This window comes from Balaenoptera physalus (genome assembly GCF_965194825.1).
Source record: "Balaenoptera physalus genome assembly, chromosome: 17".
Classification (NCBI taxonomy): domain Eukaryota; kingdom Metazoa; phylum Chordata; class Mammalia; order Artiodactyla; family Balaenopteridae; genus Balaenoptera; species Balaenoptera physalus.
Window position 1 is genome coordinate 75,647,930 of NC_138895.1, and position 17,040 is coordinate 75,664,969.

The 17,040-nt window shown below is 43.8% G+C and overlaps 1 protein-coding gene across 3 annotated transcripts in view; it reads right to left on the reverse strand.

The window, feature by feature from the left end:
- Positions 1–743: 743 nt before the first annotated feature.
- ADCY8 (adenylate cyclase 8) overlaps positions 744–17,040 on the reverse strand; it is a 228,962-nt gene continuing 212,665 nt past the window's right edge. For all 3 annotated transcript variants that reach the window (XM_082434066.1, XM_082434065.1, XM_082434064.1), the window contains 3 exons: positions 13,923–14,015; positions 5,661–5,775; positions 744–2,801 (listed from right to left, as the gene is read on the reverse strand). In XM_082434066.1, the coding sequence (XP_082290192.1) occupies positions 2,317–2,801; positions 5,661–5,775; positions 13,923–14,015 (693 nt within the window). In that variant the 3' untranslated portion in view covers positions 744–2,316. The remainder of the gene's footprint in view (positions 2,802–5,660; positions 5,776–13,922; positions 14,016–17,040) is intronic.

Consider the following 17,040-nt stretch of genomic DNA (forward strand, 5'->3'; position numbering starts at 1 on the left):
GATGCCCACTTGGTGGGGGTCTCGATGATCTGAGGGAGATTCTCGGCACTGCCTTGCCCCCCTGCTCCTCTGCTTGACGGAGCCCTGTGTGAAGCCATACCTCCCAGGCTCGGGATGGGGTCTCCATCACCTCCGTCTCTCCCTCCCCAAGGCTCAGCGTCACTGAATCAGGGGTGGGCTCTGGGTGAAGCTTCACGGCAACGGCCTCACCATCACCCCCAAACTGGCAGCACCCACGGCCCTGGGTTTGGCCGGATGCTTCCTCCCTGAAGGTCCGCCCAGGCTAGGCAGACAGGCCCACACTCTGTTTCTAGTCTAGGAACTTTGTCCTGAGTGCTAGCTCGGAGTTTAGGGGCAACCTCTGTCCCTGGTAGCCCTCTCCCTGGGGTAGGATCCAGCTCACCAGGGCTTGTCTGAACTGTGCCCAGGTTCCAGAAGGGCCCTATGCTCTGGATTAGACCAAAGCCTGACGCCACACATCAGGTTTTCTCTGTTGGATACTGCTTTTGCAGCCCGACTGCCTCTACCGAGGCTGGCCTCTTTGCCGTGATGTTTACTGAGTCCCTGACCCACCTGAACTCAGCTTCCCCCTCTATCCTGTGGCTCCAGCTCTCGGCATGCCCTGAGCTTTACCTTGTTTAAATGTCCCAGCAGGTTGGGCTGAGTAAACCTCGAGGCTTTCTCCGAGTCTTCGAAGATAATAATTACCCCTGACATTGGTTGAGGGCTTTGTTTACAGAGGCTTTCGCCTGACACCCTCTTCATGTTCCACCGGGACCTCCTGTATTTCTTTGATATGAGAACAAAAAGCATGGCAAACATGGCCACTCAAAAGTCAACTCCCTTTCTGTACTTTGTGCTTCTCAGGAGAGAGTAGTTTCCCTTCTATCACGGGGGTCTCACCTGAGATACCTCAGGTGGGTATTTCCTCCAGAGCGTATCTACTGTGGATTCGTTACCTGGAGCTAAGTTTCTTTTAAATGAGCTGTTGTTAAGAGTCAAGAATTTAGATAATGATTAGGATTTCATACTTCTTCCATCACTTCAATCTCGTCTGTCCTTCCAACACAGAAGTTACCAGAATAGCTTCGTGTTTGCACACATGGGCTTAGACAGGTGTAGATTCTTATGGAAGAGACAGTGCTTTCCTCTCAGTAGTGAACACAGGAAGAATCCATCCCCTAACTTCCCTTACGGTAAAGTGAGGCCAATGACTGCCTTCTGGCTGGTGACAGAGCAATAATGTAGGCGACTTTCAGGCCTGGTGCCCAAGACCTTCTGAGTGATCCCCCTTCCTTTCCCTCTCTGCTCTTCAGCTGGCTGGGTAGAGAGGATCAAGCAGAAGCATCCAGGTCCTAAGTGGAAGAAGACTAAGTCCCGAGATCATTGCCTGGAAGGCCTCTGCCCCACATGCAACAGGACATAAATGACAGCTAAATCTCTTATGTTTTAACCACTAAGAATGGGAGTTATTTTTTACAGCACTTTTATTGACCAGTACAGTGCTGAGCCTAGTTCTAAAACTACCTATAAGGTCTTGGGCAAGTCCTTTCATTTTTTTGAGCTTTCTCACCTGTATGAAACTTTCCTGGCAGGCTTTGCGGTCATATGAGAAGAGCTTAGGATGCAGTCTTCCCAGGAAACAGTGTACCTGCCTGAACCAACTTACCCACCTGCTGGCTTTCTAACTGTGGCTCCAGCAGATCAAGTGGCCTTGATCCCACCTCAGGGCGTTTGCACCTGTTAGTCCTTCTGCTTGGGTCACTTTTCTCCCAGGTTCCATGGGTTGCCTTTTTTTCATCGTTTAGGGCTAGTCCTTTGCATCATGTCCTCAAAGACACGGTGCCTCCAGCTCAGGCAGCGTCCTTGACCTCCAGTTCTTTATCACAACTGTCCTATCACAATTTCTCATTGCATCTACCCCTCTCTGAATGCAGAGTATTTATGTATTGGTTTATAGGAATATTATCTACTAACATTATCCATTAATATTATTGTGCGCCAGGTACCTGACAAACGCTCAATAAACGGCAGTTCTTAATGATGAGCCCACTGTACTGAGTCTCTGTCTACAGGTCCCTCTTTCCCAAGGTCAAGGACTAGGTCTTACTTATCTTTGCTTCCCACTAAACCTTGTATGGAAGAGATGACCAAGAAATGTCTGCGACGGGAGAGAAACTCAAATCTTGTCTTCGATGTAGTGCATCCAAAGACCAACGAAACCATCCTTGTTCTAAAAAAAATTAAACCTTTTTATTAGTATATTTATTTTATATATAAAAGAAATACAAAAAAAGAAACACAAAGAAAACGCTTTTATGGCAACTCGGACTTGTCGGTGCCTTCGGCTTGGGCTCCCGGCTCAGGCCCGCTGGGTGTCAGCAAAGTCCGCCGGTTGTAATGGCCCTTGATGATGCCCGTGTTGTTCTCGTTCAGCAGCTGCTTCTGCCTTTGCCTGTTGAGGGACTGGACGAGGCCCAGGACGACGGCGGCCAAGGAGTACTGCCCGGGCAGTCTTCTCGGCGGCAGGATGAATGGGTTGGGTTGGACTCTTCCCAGGAGAAAGTACGTTTTGATTTTTCCTTCCTGTTCACTGATGCCCTTCACATAGATCTCCCCTCGGTAGTCAAAGGCAAAGCCCTGGTCCTTCAGGATGAGATAGGTCTCCTCGGGGACCTGGATTCTGCCGCTGACTCCTGTGCTGTCCATTCGACTTGCCAGGTTCACGGTTTTGCCCCAAATGTCATACTGTGGTTTCTTAGCGCCGATAACGCCAGCTACCACTGAGCCGTGGCTGATGCCTGTGGGTGAACCAGAGAAACAAGAGGTGAGAGAAGAGGGACGTCAAGGAAGGGGCCGCTCCCTGCCTGGGATAGTGACCCTTAAATGAAGGATGTGATCTCTACGGATAAACTACAGGGTCCAGATCCAGCGTCAGTCACTTATTTAGATGTGTGATCTGGGTTGGGCACTTAACAGATTTGGACCTCACTTTTCTCATCTGTCAAGTGGAAATAATTAAAGGAGGATGAGATGAGATGCTATAGGTAAAGCCACTGGTATGTTACCAGACAACCAGTGAGTGCTTGAGAGACAATAATTGTTACTCTCACGTGGAAGCTGACTTGTCTTAGCCTGCGGGATGGACAGGGCACTGATGTCGGGATGCTGGGACCACCTCTTGCCTCTGTTGTCACAGTGCCCTGAGAGCCTGGGCACACCTTTTCCTGCTCTGTCTTAGTCCACGTCCTCAGCATCATTCCCTGGGTCCGTGGCAACAGCCTCCTAACACGCCTCCCTGGATCCCTGCTTGTCCTCCTGCAGACCATCCTCCACGCTGCTGCCGGAACCAGAGGGACGTTCTGATGCACGTCTGATCAAGTTACCACCCACTTCAACACCTGCCACAGCTCCTTTTGCCTATGGGGTAAAGCCCCGGCTCCTTAGGATCACAATCTAGGGTTTCTCAGAGCTGGCTCTTGCCTAACTTGCCAGCCTCATTTTTGTCACCACCCTCTCTCCCTCACCGTTGCACCGTATCCATACTGCACTGCTCGAGTTCCCCTAACCTGCTGGCATTTCCACCTCTGTGCCTTTGGCCCTGGCTTTCTCTCTGCTTGGACTGTCATTTACTCCCAATCCCACGGGTTATTTGGTAGATCACAATTTTAATACCTCCTCCTTTAGGAAATACAGACTTTTTAAAAGGAATGACAGTATTCCACTAAACACATTCATGGGCATATATGTCTCCTTTTACTAGTCTAAGGATTTCTCATTCATTCTGCAAACATTGACTAGGCATCTACTATAAAGCAGACACTGTTCCAGGTATTGGGGATATGGTGGGAAAGAAAAAAGACATAGCCCCGGCCCTCATGGAGCTTACCTTCTATTGGGGAGAGACAGAAAATAATTTAAAAAATGCAATATAGTATCAGTGAATGATAAAGGTGATAAAGAAAAACCAATCAGGTTAAAGGGATAGAAAAATATAGGAGGGTGTATTTTGGAGTAGGGTGGTTAGGAAAGGCCTTTCTGAGCAGAGATCTAGAGAAAGTGATAGTATAAGCCATGCAGATATCTGGGTTAGATCATTCTAGGCAGAGGGAAAAGCAACACACACACACACACACACACACACACACACACACACACACACACACACACACGTATAAGATAGAACTGACTGTGAACTTCGAGAAACAGCTCTTGCAGAATGCATGGGAATCACAAGGATGGACATTGCCCTAAAATTTGCAGAGCCCTTCCATAACCACTATCCCATTTGCATCTCTTCTTACTACTGTGAGGTAGGCAGGGGAGGTAATAATATAACTCCCAGTTCACACATGAGGAAACTGACACTCAGAGGGTTTAAACGACTTGCCCAAAGTCATAGAGCTGGTTACGGCAGACCCAAAACACAAAGTGAAAGGCCCAGTCCCATTGGGAACATGATTTTCTAACCTCTGAACCATGCCAGGAGAATAATGTATCACACCAAGGGTTGGCCTTAATTCCAGCAACATCTCCTGAAATTACACAGCCTTTGTTCGAGGTTATAGTTCTGCTTTTTCATTCCCAGTTCAATCATGTATTCAATGATTTCAGAAAGGACATGTAAGGTTGTTGGAAGATCTGGAAACAAGCCCTGAGCACCCCATCCATAGATCAAAATATAAAAATAATCACTTATTTAGTCCAGTGAACAAGGGCATGTGGCATTCCTTAGATCTGACAAGTCAGGTGTGGGTATTACTTGACCCTTTATACTTGAAAGCTGCTAAGGGAGAACCAAAAAAGTAAAATGGCATGCCAGCCAGAGGATATCTGACATGAGGACTGCCGTAACATTTGTTTTAGGCTGCACGCTGGCTGCCAGAATGTCACTGGTCTCAGTCAGGAAATCCTGGAGTCGCTGCCAGGATGACCATTTGGTTGTGTGATCGTAGGCCAGTTACTCCCCTTCTCTGGGCCTGAGTTTGCCCATCTGTAAAACGTGAATGTGGACTAGAGCAGGGGCTCTCAGACTATGCTTTAGGAGGCCCCCTCCAGACTCCGCAGAGATGCTGAAGAAATTAACAAGTTATACAAACTGCAAATGACTATTATCACATAGCCGTGACTGTTGTCACTTTGCACAAGGGTGTCCCTAAGCCCAAAGGAGGGTGAGCTGTGTGGCCGAGTGAAGAGCTATAAAGCTAACTGCCTGTCCCTGGCTCAAGTCGGCATGTGACATCCTCAGGAACAGAATCCTGCTTTCGGCTCAGGGTGTTATCCAGGAGAACGGGAGAGTAACGCATTGACCTCCAGTATCTGGTGACATAGAAGACGGGAGGAAACGACTGATTAGACAGCTACCTCTCTAATCAGGGCCTCGTGTGGCTGGGATTCTGGACAAGCTGGAGGAGAGGTAGCCGTGGTCTATCAGTTGCTTGGTATTTCTGCACACAGGCCAAAATCCTTCCACTGCTTCCAGCATCTTGAGTGAGAGGAAGCCCAGACAGGTCTGTCCTTGGCCAGGCCACACTAAATCTGCTGCATTTTGCGGGAAAAAGCTCCCCTGGCTTGATGCCCAGGGCACGGGAGGGCTCGATAGAGCAAGGCCAGCCAGCTCGGTGGGTCCCCGAGGTGCCACACTTCCAGCTGCTACTCACCAATCCTGAGCTCAAAATTGTTGAAAGAATGCTTGTTGATCTCCTGTATGCTTTCGGTCAGGGCGAGAGAGAAGTCGGCCAGGGCGCACAGATGTTCCCACTTATCTTCACATTGCTGCGGCAAACATGAGAGAAGAGGTCATTCGATGGGGCCAACAGGAACATTTCTGCAGCAGGGGTCTGGTCTGTGTCCTACCTCACCCACACATGCCTTCAAGGGAAATAAGCAGGTGTGTGAGCCCTGTACACCTAAGTCATCAGAGTCCAGAAACACGGGGCACCAGGAAATTTGCTTCAGAGAGTGTAATATGTGACTCTCAGATTCCATTCCCCACCCCTACCCTTGTCTGTTCAAGTTGATGCTGTTCACGTGTGTGTGTGTGTGTGTGTGGGTACACACTCTTATGTTCATATATGTGAGGTTTCCAATCTAGGAACCACGTCTATTTCCTTTGAAGTACTCACAGTGTCTGTTTAAGAGATGTTTCACATAGACGTTTGCTCTCTGAACCTCAGTTTCCTCATCTATATAATGGAGATAAGCATAGTTGCCCTGCCTACCTCATGGGGACTGAATGAGGTTGTGTATGTGAAAGAATTCTGTGCCCCTCTAGAGCAGAGGTTGGCAGTCAGTAAAGTGCCAGATGGCAAGTATTTTAGGTTTTGTGGGCCGTGTGGTCCTTGTCATGACTACCCAACACTGCCATTTTAGCCAGAAAGGAGCCATAGGCAAAATATAAATGAATGCATGTGGCTGTGTTCCAATAAAACTTTATTTACGAAAACAGATGGTGGATACATCAGATCACCAATATAGCAGTTGGGATGATGATGGTCTATCAGTATTTCCAAACCGAGGTTATTTTTTAATCAATACTTCTAATGCTAGCATCCAGTGTTTACACCTTCTACCATCGCCACCACATCAAACTAAAACCTATACAATGTTAATTACTCACATTTAAATTTGTTTTTGGAGGTGGTGATGCTGGGGAGAAAATACTTAAAATTTCATCAGAAGCTCTGAAGTCAATGAGGCCTTGAAATACAATATTTGATAAATGTTTGTGTATTTGTGCTTTGGGGGTATAATTTTAAATTATAACTACAATATATACTCTGGTTTAATTATACTTCATTAAACTATTTATATGAAAGAATCACATCTAGGTTTCAAAGATTCACTTATATATTCCTTGACAGCTACTGGCCCAGTACAAAATCCACATTTTCTATATTCACCCACACTGTTGCCAGCTGTACCTAACAATTCCCTTTTTTCAGAAAATTTATTTTATTAAAAAAGAATTTTTTAACATCTTTATTGGAGTATAATTGCTTTACATTGTTGTTAGTTTCTGCCACACAACAAAGTGAATCAGCTATACGTATACATATATCCCCATATCTCCTCCCTCTTGTGTCTCCCTCCCACCCCTCTAGGTGGTCACAAAGCACCCAGCTGATCTCCTTGTGCTATGCGGCTGCTTCCCACTAGCTGTCTATTTTACATTTGGTAGTGTATATATGTCCATACCACTCTCTCACTTTGTCCCAGCTTACCCTTCCCCCTCCCCATGTCCTTAAGTCCATTCTCTGCGTCTGTGTCTTTATTCCTATCCTGCTTCTAGGTTCTTCAGAACCATTTTTTTTTTAATTCCATGTATATGTGTTAGCATACGGTATTTCTGTTTCTCTTTCTGACTTACTTCACTCTGTTTGACAGATTCTAGGTCCACCCACCTCACTACAAATAACTCAATTTTGTTTCTTTTGTGGCTGAGTAATATTCCATTGTATATATGTGCCACATCTTCTTTATCCATTCATCCGATGATGGACACTTAGGTTGCTTCCATGTCCTGGCTATTGTTAATAGAGCTGAAATGAACATTGTGGTACATGACTCTTTTTGAATTATGGTCTTCTCAGGGTATATGCTCAGTAGTGGGATTGCTGGGTCGTATGGTAGTTCTATTTTTAGTTTTGTAAGGAACCTCCATACTGTTCTCCATAGTGGCTGTATCAATTTACATTCCCACCAACAGTACAAGAGGGTTCCCTTTTCTCCACACCCTCTCCAGCATTTATTGTTTGTAGATTTTTTGATGATGGCCATTCTGACTGATGTGAGGTGATACCTCATTGTAGTTTTGATTTGCATTTCTCTAATGATTAGTGATGTTGAGCATCCTTTCATGTGTTTGTTGGCCATCTGTATATCTTCTTCAGAGAAATGACTATTTAGGTCTTCTGCCCATTTTGGGATTGGGCTGTTTTTTGATATTGAGCTGCATGAGCTGCTTGTATGTTTTGGAGATTAATCCTTTGTCAGTTGCTTCAGTTGCAAATATTTTCTCCCATTCTGAGGGTTGTCTTTTCATCTTGTTCACGGTTTCCTTTGCTGTGCAAAAGCTTTTAAGTTTCATGAGGTCCATTTGTTTATTTTTGTTTTTACTTCCATTTCTCTAGGAGGGAGGTGGGTCAAAAAGGATCTTGCTGTGATTTATGTCATAGAGTGTTCTGCCTATGTTTTCCTCTAAGAGTTTGATAGTGTCTGGCCTTCCATTTAGGTCTTTAATCCATTTTGAGTTTATTTTTGTGTATGGTGTTAGGGAGTGTTCTAATTTCATTCTTTTACACGTAGTTGTCCAGTTTTCCCAGCACCACTTATTGAAGAGGCTGTCTTTTCTCCATTGTATATTCTTGCCTCCTTTATCAAAAATAAGGTGACCATATGTGCGTGGGTTTATCTCCTGTTCCATTGACCTATATTTCTGTTTTTTTGCCAGTACCATACTGTCTTGATGACTGTAGCTTTGTAGTATAGTGTGAAGTCAGGGAGCCTGATTCCTCCAGCTCCATTTTTCTTTCTCAAGATTGCTTTGGTTATTCAGGGTCTTTTGTGTTTCCATACAAATTGTGAAATTTTTTGTTCTAGTTCTGTGAAAAATGCCAGTGGTAATTTGATAGGGATTGCATTGAATCTGTAGGTTGCTTTGGGTAGTATAGTCATTTTCACAGTGTTGATTCTTCCAATCCAAGAACATGGTATATCTCTCCATGTGTTTGTATCATCTTTAATTTCTTTCATCAGTGTCTTATAGTTTTCTGAATACAGGTCTTTTGTCTCTGTAGGTAGGTTTATTCCTAATTATTTTATTCTTTTAGTTGTAATGGTAAATGGGAGTGTTTCCTTAATTTCTCTTTCAGAGTTTTCATCATTAGTGTATCGGAATGCAAGAGATTTCTGTGCATTAATTTTGTATCCTGCTACTTTACCAAATTCATTGATTAGCTTTAGTAGTTTTCTGGTAGCATCTTTAGGATCTCTATGTATAGTATCATGTCATCTGCAAACAGTGACAGTTTTACTTCATCTTTTCCGATTTGGATTCCTTTTATTTCTTTTTCGTCTCTGATTGCTGTGGCTAAAACTTCCAAAACTAAGTTGAATAATAGTGGTGAGAGTGGACAACCTTGTCTTACTCCTGATCTTAGTGGAAATGGTTTCAGTTTTTCACCATTGAGAATGATGTTGGCTGTGGGTTTGTCATATATGGTCTTTATTATGTTGAGATAAGTTCCCTCTATGCCTTCTTTCTGGAGAGTTTTTATCATAAATAGGTGTTGAATTTTGTCAAAAGCTTTTTCTGCATCTACTGAGATTATCATGTGGTTTTTATCCCTCAGTTTGTTAGTATGGTGTATCACATTGATTGATTTGCATATATTGAAGAATCCTTGCATTCCTGGGATAAACCCCACTTGATCATGGTGTATGATCCTTTTAATGTGCTGTTGCATTCTGTTTGATAGTATTTTGTTGAGGATTTTTGCATCTATGTTCATCGGTAATATTGGCCTGTAGTTTTCTTTTTTTGTGACATCTTTGTCTGGTTTTGGTATCAGGGTGATGGTGGCCTCATAGAATGAGTTTGGGAGTGTTCCTTCCTCTGCTATATTTTGAGAAATATACTCCTTCTCAAGAGTTTGAGAACGATAGGTGTTAGCTCTTCTCTAAATATTTGATAGAATTTGCCTGTGAAGCCATCTGGTCTTGGGCTTTTGTTTGTTGGAAATTTTTAATCACAGTTTCAATTTCAGTGCTTGTGATTGGTCTGTTGATATATTCCATTTCTTCCTGGTTCAGTCTCGGAAGGTTGTGCTTTTCTAAGAATTTGTCCCATTTCTTCCAGGTTGTCCATTTTATTGGCATATAGTTGCTTGTAGTAACCTCTCATGATCCTTTGTATTTCTGCAGTGTCAGTTGTTACTTCTCCTTTTTCATTTCGAATTCTGTTGATTTGAGTCTTCTCCCTTTTTTTCTTGATGAGTCTGGCTAATGGTTTATCAATTTTGTTTATCTCCTCAAAGAACCAGCTTTTAGTTTTATTGATCTTTGCGATCGTTTCCTTCATTTCTTTTTCATTTATTTCTGATGTGATCTTTATGATTTCTTTACTTCTGTTAACTTTGGGGTTTTCTTGTTCTCCTTTCTCTAATTGCTTTAGGTGTAACGTTAGGTTGTTTGAGATTTTTCTTGTTTTCTGAGGTAGGATTGTGTTGCTACAAACTTCCCTCTTAGAACTGCTTTGCTGCATCCCATAGGTTTTGTGTTGTTGTGTTTTCAGTGTCATTTGTTTCTAGGTATTTTTTAATTTCCTCTTTGATTTCTTCAGTGATCTCTGTGCTACTGTCGATTTCCCCTTTTATGGCTGTTAACATCTGCCTTATGTATTGAGGTGCTCCTATGTTGGATGCATAAATATTTACACTTGTTTTATCTTCTTGGATTGATCCCTTGACCATTATGTAGTGTCCTTCTTTGTCTCTTGTAATAGTCTTTATTTTAAAGTCTATTTTGTCTGATATGAGAATTGCTACGCCAGCTTTCTTTTGATTTCCATTTGCATGGAATATCTTTTTCCATCCCCTCACTTTCAGTCTGTTTGTGTCCCTAGGTCTGAAGTGAGTCTCTTGTAGACAGCATATATACGGGTCTTGTCTTTGTGTCCATTCAGCCAGTCTATGTCTTTGGGTTGGAGCATTTAATCCATTTACATTTAAGGTAATTATCGATATGTATGTTCCTATTACCATTTCCTTAATTGTTTTGGGTTTGTTATTGTAGGTCTTTTCCTTCTCTTGTGTTTCCTGCCTAGAGAAGTTCCTTTACCGTTTGTTGTAAAGCTGGTTTGGTGGTGCTGAATTCTCTTTACTTTTACTTGTCTGTAAAGGTTTTAATTTCTCCATCGAATCTGAATGAGATCCTTGCTGGGTAGAGTCATCTTGGCTGTAGGTTTCTCCCTTTCATCACTTCAAATATGTCCTGCCCCTCCCTTCTGGCTTGCTGAGTTTCTGCTGAAAGATTAGCTGTTAACCTTATGGGGAGTCCTTTGTATGTTATTTGTTGCTTTTCCCTTGCTGCTTTTAATATTTTTTGTTTGTATTTAATTTTTGATAGTTTGATCAATATGTGTCTTGGAGTGTTTCTCCTTGGATTTATCCTGTATGGGACTCACTGCATTTCCTGGACTTGACTATTTCCTTTCCCGTATTAGGGAAGTTTTCAACTATAATCTCTTCAAATATTTTCTCAGTCCCTTTCTTTTTCTCTTCTTCTTCTGAGACTCCTGTAATTCGAATGTTGGTGTGTTTAAATGTTGTCCCAGAGGTCTCTGAGACTGTCCTCAATTCTTTTTGTTCTTTTTTCTTTATTCTGCTCTGCTGTAGTTATTTCCACTATTTTATCTTCCAGGTCACTTATCTGTCCTTCTGCCTCAGTTATTCTGCTATTGATTCCTTCTAGAGAATTTTTAATTTCATTTATTGTGCTGTTCATCATTGTTTGTTTGCTCTTGAGTTCTTCTAGATCCTTGTTAAACGTTTCTTGTATTTTCCCCATTCTATTTTGAAGACTTTGGATCATCTTTACTATCATTACTCTGAATTCTTTTTCAGGTAGACTGCCTATTTCCTCTTCGTTTGTTTGGTCTGGTGGGTTTTTACCTTGCTCCTTCATCTGCTGTGTATTTCTCTGTCTTCTCATTTTGCTTTACTTACTGTGTTTGGGGTCTCCTTTTCGCAGGCTGCAGGTTCGTAGTTCCTGTTGTTTTTGCTGTCTGCCCCCAGTGGGTAAGGTTGGATCAGGGGGTTGTGTAGGCTTCCTGGTGGAGGGGACTGGTGCCTGTGTTCTGGTGGATGAGGCTGGATCTTGTCTTTCTGGTGGGCAGGACTGAGTCCAGTGGTGTGTTTTAGGGTGTCTGTGACTTTATTATGGTTTTAGGAAGCCTCTCTGCTAATGGGTGGGGTTGTGTTCCTGTCTTGCTAGTTGTTTGGCATAGGGTTGTCCAGCACTGTGGCTTGCTGTTCGTTGAGCGGAGCTGGGTCTTAGCATTGAGACAGAGATCTCTGGGCGAGCTCTTGCCAATTGATACTACGTGGAGCAGGGAGGTGTCTGGTGGTCCAATGTACTGAACTCAGCTCTCCCACCTCAGAGGCTCAGGCCTGACACCCGGCCGGAGCACCAAGACCCTGTCAGCCACATGGCTAGGTATGTGGGGAGTTTCTTGCCTTTTGGGAGGTCTGAGGTTCTCTGCCAGCGTTCAGTAGGTGTTCTGCAGGAGTTGTTCCACATGTAGATGTATTTTTGATGTATTTGTGAGGAGGAAGGTGATCTCCAAGTCTTACTCCTCCGCCATCTTGAATGTCCTCCACAATTCCCTTTTTGATCACATTTCACTTCCTTTCTACAAGTTCTAACCATGCCCACCACTTAAGAACTGATTTAACTGTCATTACTTTTTGATAGTATTTTTATTGTAAAATATAAACCTATTTTTATATTTTTAACACTGGAAATATTTGACAAAGCTCAGATTCTTTACCATAATAATAAAGTCATTTTAATGAACTTGTTGTATAATGATTTAACTCTCCCTAATTGTTAAACATTTACTAAGCAGGACTAACCAAGTCTTCAATAGATAGTACTATTACATATATGCTGTGCCTATAAAGATATAGCATAATGGTAATATCTAGAATATTAGTGTGTCTATTTGAGAGGACCATTGCTGAAAAGAGGTATTTCAAATTTCCTTTGTATAGGATTTGAAATGTGTAGCAATTTGCAATGAAATTTGTCATTAGAGGCAAAAATATCACCAATCCTTTTTGTAATTTGGAAGCACTTAGGTCATTCTCTATATATTATTATACTTCTTTGCTCTCCCAACTCTTTGCTTACATTTTTTAGCTTAGACTGCACACTGGCCTGCAGCTGTTAATTTACGTCTCTGCCAGTCCCTAGTTTGTGAATAACATAAGGGCAAAAGATGATTTATTCATCTTTGGGTCCTGAGTTACTGGCACACCTATAGAGTTCAGACAACCCTTGCACTTTATAAGAATGTTTAAATTTAAAGAGGTTAAGTGATTTGCCTCAGAAAATATAACTGCATGTTGACAACAACAAAAAACAGAAACAAACAAACAAACAAAAAAACAGATGGTGGACTGGATTTGGCCTGGGGGATGTCTTTCTGGACCCCTGTGACAGAGTGATGTGCACATGTACCTAATGACTATCAAGGGTTTCTTCTCAGATAGTCTTGGAATAGTTCTAGGTTTTTAGTTGGAAAGCGAGCAAAGAAGGATGAGGAGGAATAAGGATTCCTTTCCCTGGCAGCTTATGCCCATTTCCATAGAGCATTTATGGAGGACCTGACAGGTGCAAGGCTTTGTGTGGCTAGCATGACTCTATCTCAGGTAATTCATCCACGGCCCCTGGCAGGTGGATGTTAGTTTCCCACTTAACACTAGTGTCTGGCATAGTCACCTCTCAAAAAAGCAGAGCTATTATTATTATTTAATTAATAATAGCAGGGCTATTAATATTACTTTTGGAGGAGAAAACAAAAGTAAGAATAAAACAGGTTGGGATCAGGGATTTAGTAACACCCGCAACTAAATCATAACCAGGGTATTTCTTGGTCCTGATTTTGTTCATCAAGTGAACAGCGAGGTTCAGAATGAAGCCTAGAGGCTTCTCAATCATAAAGAAGCATCAGTGCACCCAGTAGAGCCTGCTTACCTCGGGAGCAAAGGTACCGCACACACCTAGAATATCCACTTCATCGGATTTTCTCCCTACCTGTCCCCAGGTTTCCTGGTGATGACAGCCCCACCACCTTCAGCGACCTGACCAGAGTGAGGTCCCTGCCATAGGCTGTGGCTGAGTCCAAAGCATTCCTTTACCTGTTTGTCAGGTGACAGGCCTGACACGGCCATGTAGGTGCTGCCGATGGTCTTAATCTTTTCAATGTCTTGAAACCGGTCTTCACCAAGCAGCTGAAACAGATCCAGGCAACAGTGTCAGCCCTGGTATTTGTGCTTCCAGCAGCCTGGGGCTCCCGGAAACAGGCCCCTGGCCCACAGTGAGGACCACCTCAGACTGGTTGAGCATCCTTGAGGTAGCCACTTTTCTCTCCGAGAATCAAACATTCAGACTCTCAACAGATATTTATTGAGCACCTGCTAAGTGCCAAGTGCCAAGATGGGTGTGACCAGATACTCTTTAAGGACTAGATCTGTTTCTAAGAATCTCTGAAATAAACAAAGCTATCTTATTAGTTTAAAGAAGAAATTGCCAAAATTCCCAAATCCATCAACACATCCTTTTGGCTTTACTCTCAGCATGTATTTAAAAATCTTAGCATTTCCTGCCAGTACCCTGGTCTAAGCCACCATTAGTTTACACCTGGTTACTGTATTGCAATAACGTACCTAATCCCAATCCTTACCTCCACACTCCCAGCATGGCAGCCAGAGTGATCCTGTTTAAATGTAAGTCAGACCATGTCCCTGCTCTGTGGCTTCCCGTTCTACTCAGGGTCAAAGCCAGAGTCTTCACCATGCCCTGCAAGACTTGCCATGCCCTGTCCCCTTCGCTCACTCTGTTCCAGCCACACTGACCTCCTTGCTGATCCTAACAAGCCAGGCCTGTTTCTGCCTCAGGACCTTTGCATTTGCTGTTCCCCTGTTGGGACGCTCTTCCTTCAGACAACTAGATGGCTCATCCCTCACCTCTTCCAGGTCTTTCCTCAAATGTCATCCCAGTGGGGTCTTGCTGATCACCCCATGCAAAACTGAACACAATATCCTGTCCCCACATACATATTCTCATCTTCTTCCTGCTTTATCTTCTCTCCTTAGCACTTATCCCTGACTGTGCTTATTTACTGTCATCTTTCCTACTAAAATGTAAAATTCCTGGAGGCAGGTATTTTTGCCTGTCGTATTTACTACTCAGCACCTAGACAGAGCCTAGCACACAGTAGGGATGAATGAATACCTGTATGGAAGAATGGGTACCATCCTTGCCATTTCCTCCATCCTCACCTGCAGTTTGGATTTTAATGCTAAGGAAGGGAAACCTTGGTCTCTTGTTTAGCAACTGCGCTAAGAGAATGATGCTCTCTCTGCTTGTTCCCCCGACCCCAAAAGTCCATGTCTGAGTCCCTGGAACCTGTGGATATGTTACCTTACGTAGTAAAAAGGACTTTGCAGATGTGATTAAGTGAATGATTTTGTGATGGGGCAATTTCCTGGGTTATCTGTGTGGGTTTGTAATAATGAAGAACAAATCTGACTCCATAGCAGATCCATTTCTTTTACTTTAACCTTTGTATTCTATTGCTTTTGCTATAAGTTAATCACTAAAGTGATGCTGCCTATAGTGTTAAAGTATACATAATGGTCCATCTCCAGGAACCCTGCGTCTCATGCCTGAGGGTTAAGCTAAAATACCTTACTTTAAGCTCACAGGAATCATCCTGACCAGGCCCACCTATGAATGGCTGCAGGAAAGAGGAAATTAACACATCCCTTCCGGAGTCTGGCTGGAACCAGGACATATGCAACAACGTACTGCTTTCTTTTCTTTTTACTTTGCCTCCTCACTTCCCCCTCTTTCTTCTATAAAAGAAACTAGCATCCAAACGCAGGCAAGATGGTTCTTTAGGACACTAGTTCACCATCTTCTCTGTCTGCTGGCTTTCTGAATAAAGTCGCTATTCCTTGTCCCAGCAACTCATCTCTCGATTTATTGGCCTGTTGTGTGGCAAGCAGTATGAGCTTGGACTCAGTAACGGGCTCAGTGTAATCACAAGGGTTCTTGTAAGTGAAAGAGGAAGGCAGGAGGCAGAGAAGATGTGACGGAGGAAGCAGAAGTCAGAGTGATATGATTGCTGGCTTTAAAGACAGAGAAAGGGGCCACAAGCCAAGCAAGACAGGGGCCTTTAGAAGCTGGAAAAGGCAAAGAAAGAATTCTCCCCTGGAGCTTCCAGAAGCAACACTGCCTTGCTGACACCTTGATTAGCCCCGTGAGATCCATTCTGGATTCTGACCTCTAATCTATAAGAGGATGAATTGCTGTTATTTCAAGCCACTAACTTTGTGGTCATTTGTTACAGCAGCCGTGGGAAGCTAATTCAGCAACTATTCGCTGAGCTTCTACAATGTCTGATGAACAAGACACATGAGGTCCTAGCCATCACGGAACCAACAGCCCAGGCAGGGGTGTCAGATGTTAGATAAATCATCACACTAACATGTGTCCTAGCTCGATTTTAGTAAAGTTTATGGTGGAAACATACCGGGAGTAGGAATAAAGAGGATGGATGATTTTGATAAAATCTGGAGGATCTGGGACGGCTTCCCTGAGTGATTTCCAATTTCAGTTGTAAAGAGTGAGGGGGGTTTTTCTAGCCGTGGAGCTTGTGTAGTAGGAGGTGGGGAGCACGGAAAGGGTTGGCAGGAGCGTCCAGACATGCCTTTGCCTGCCCACCCCCCTCCCTCTGCCTGCCTACAGCTGCACTTCCCCAGGTTCCTGGGGGAACGTGGAACTCTTCCTTCCTCTCCTCTCTTTGGAACTACTTGGCTGAGGGCCAGTTTCAGGTCCAGGCAAAGCTACCTCCTCTTCAGAAGTTGATCAGGAGGCAGCAAGAGGCTTCGCTATTTCATTTACTAACCACACGGCAACTCTATCCACTCTCTAGCTAAAAGCCTCTGGAGTCAGAGTGGGGTTCCTAATCAGCCACTTGTTCATCCTCTAGTCTGCGTGGAGCCCCGAGATGTGAGAGGGCTCTTCAGCCTTCGATGAGGCCGGGGCGGGGGCGGGGGGTGAGGAGCCCGGGTGCTGGGCTATTGCAAACCCAGTCCTGAGCATGTGCTCCGTGCAATGTTCAGCCTTCCTCGGAGCCAAGTTCCTGTGGCAACTGCATCAGCAAGAAGAGCAGTATGGTTACTGAAGGGTGTCTGGCTGGAGCTTAGTGAGGGCAGAATCTGGAGGGTCTCATTTGACCTAAAGAAAGAA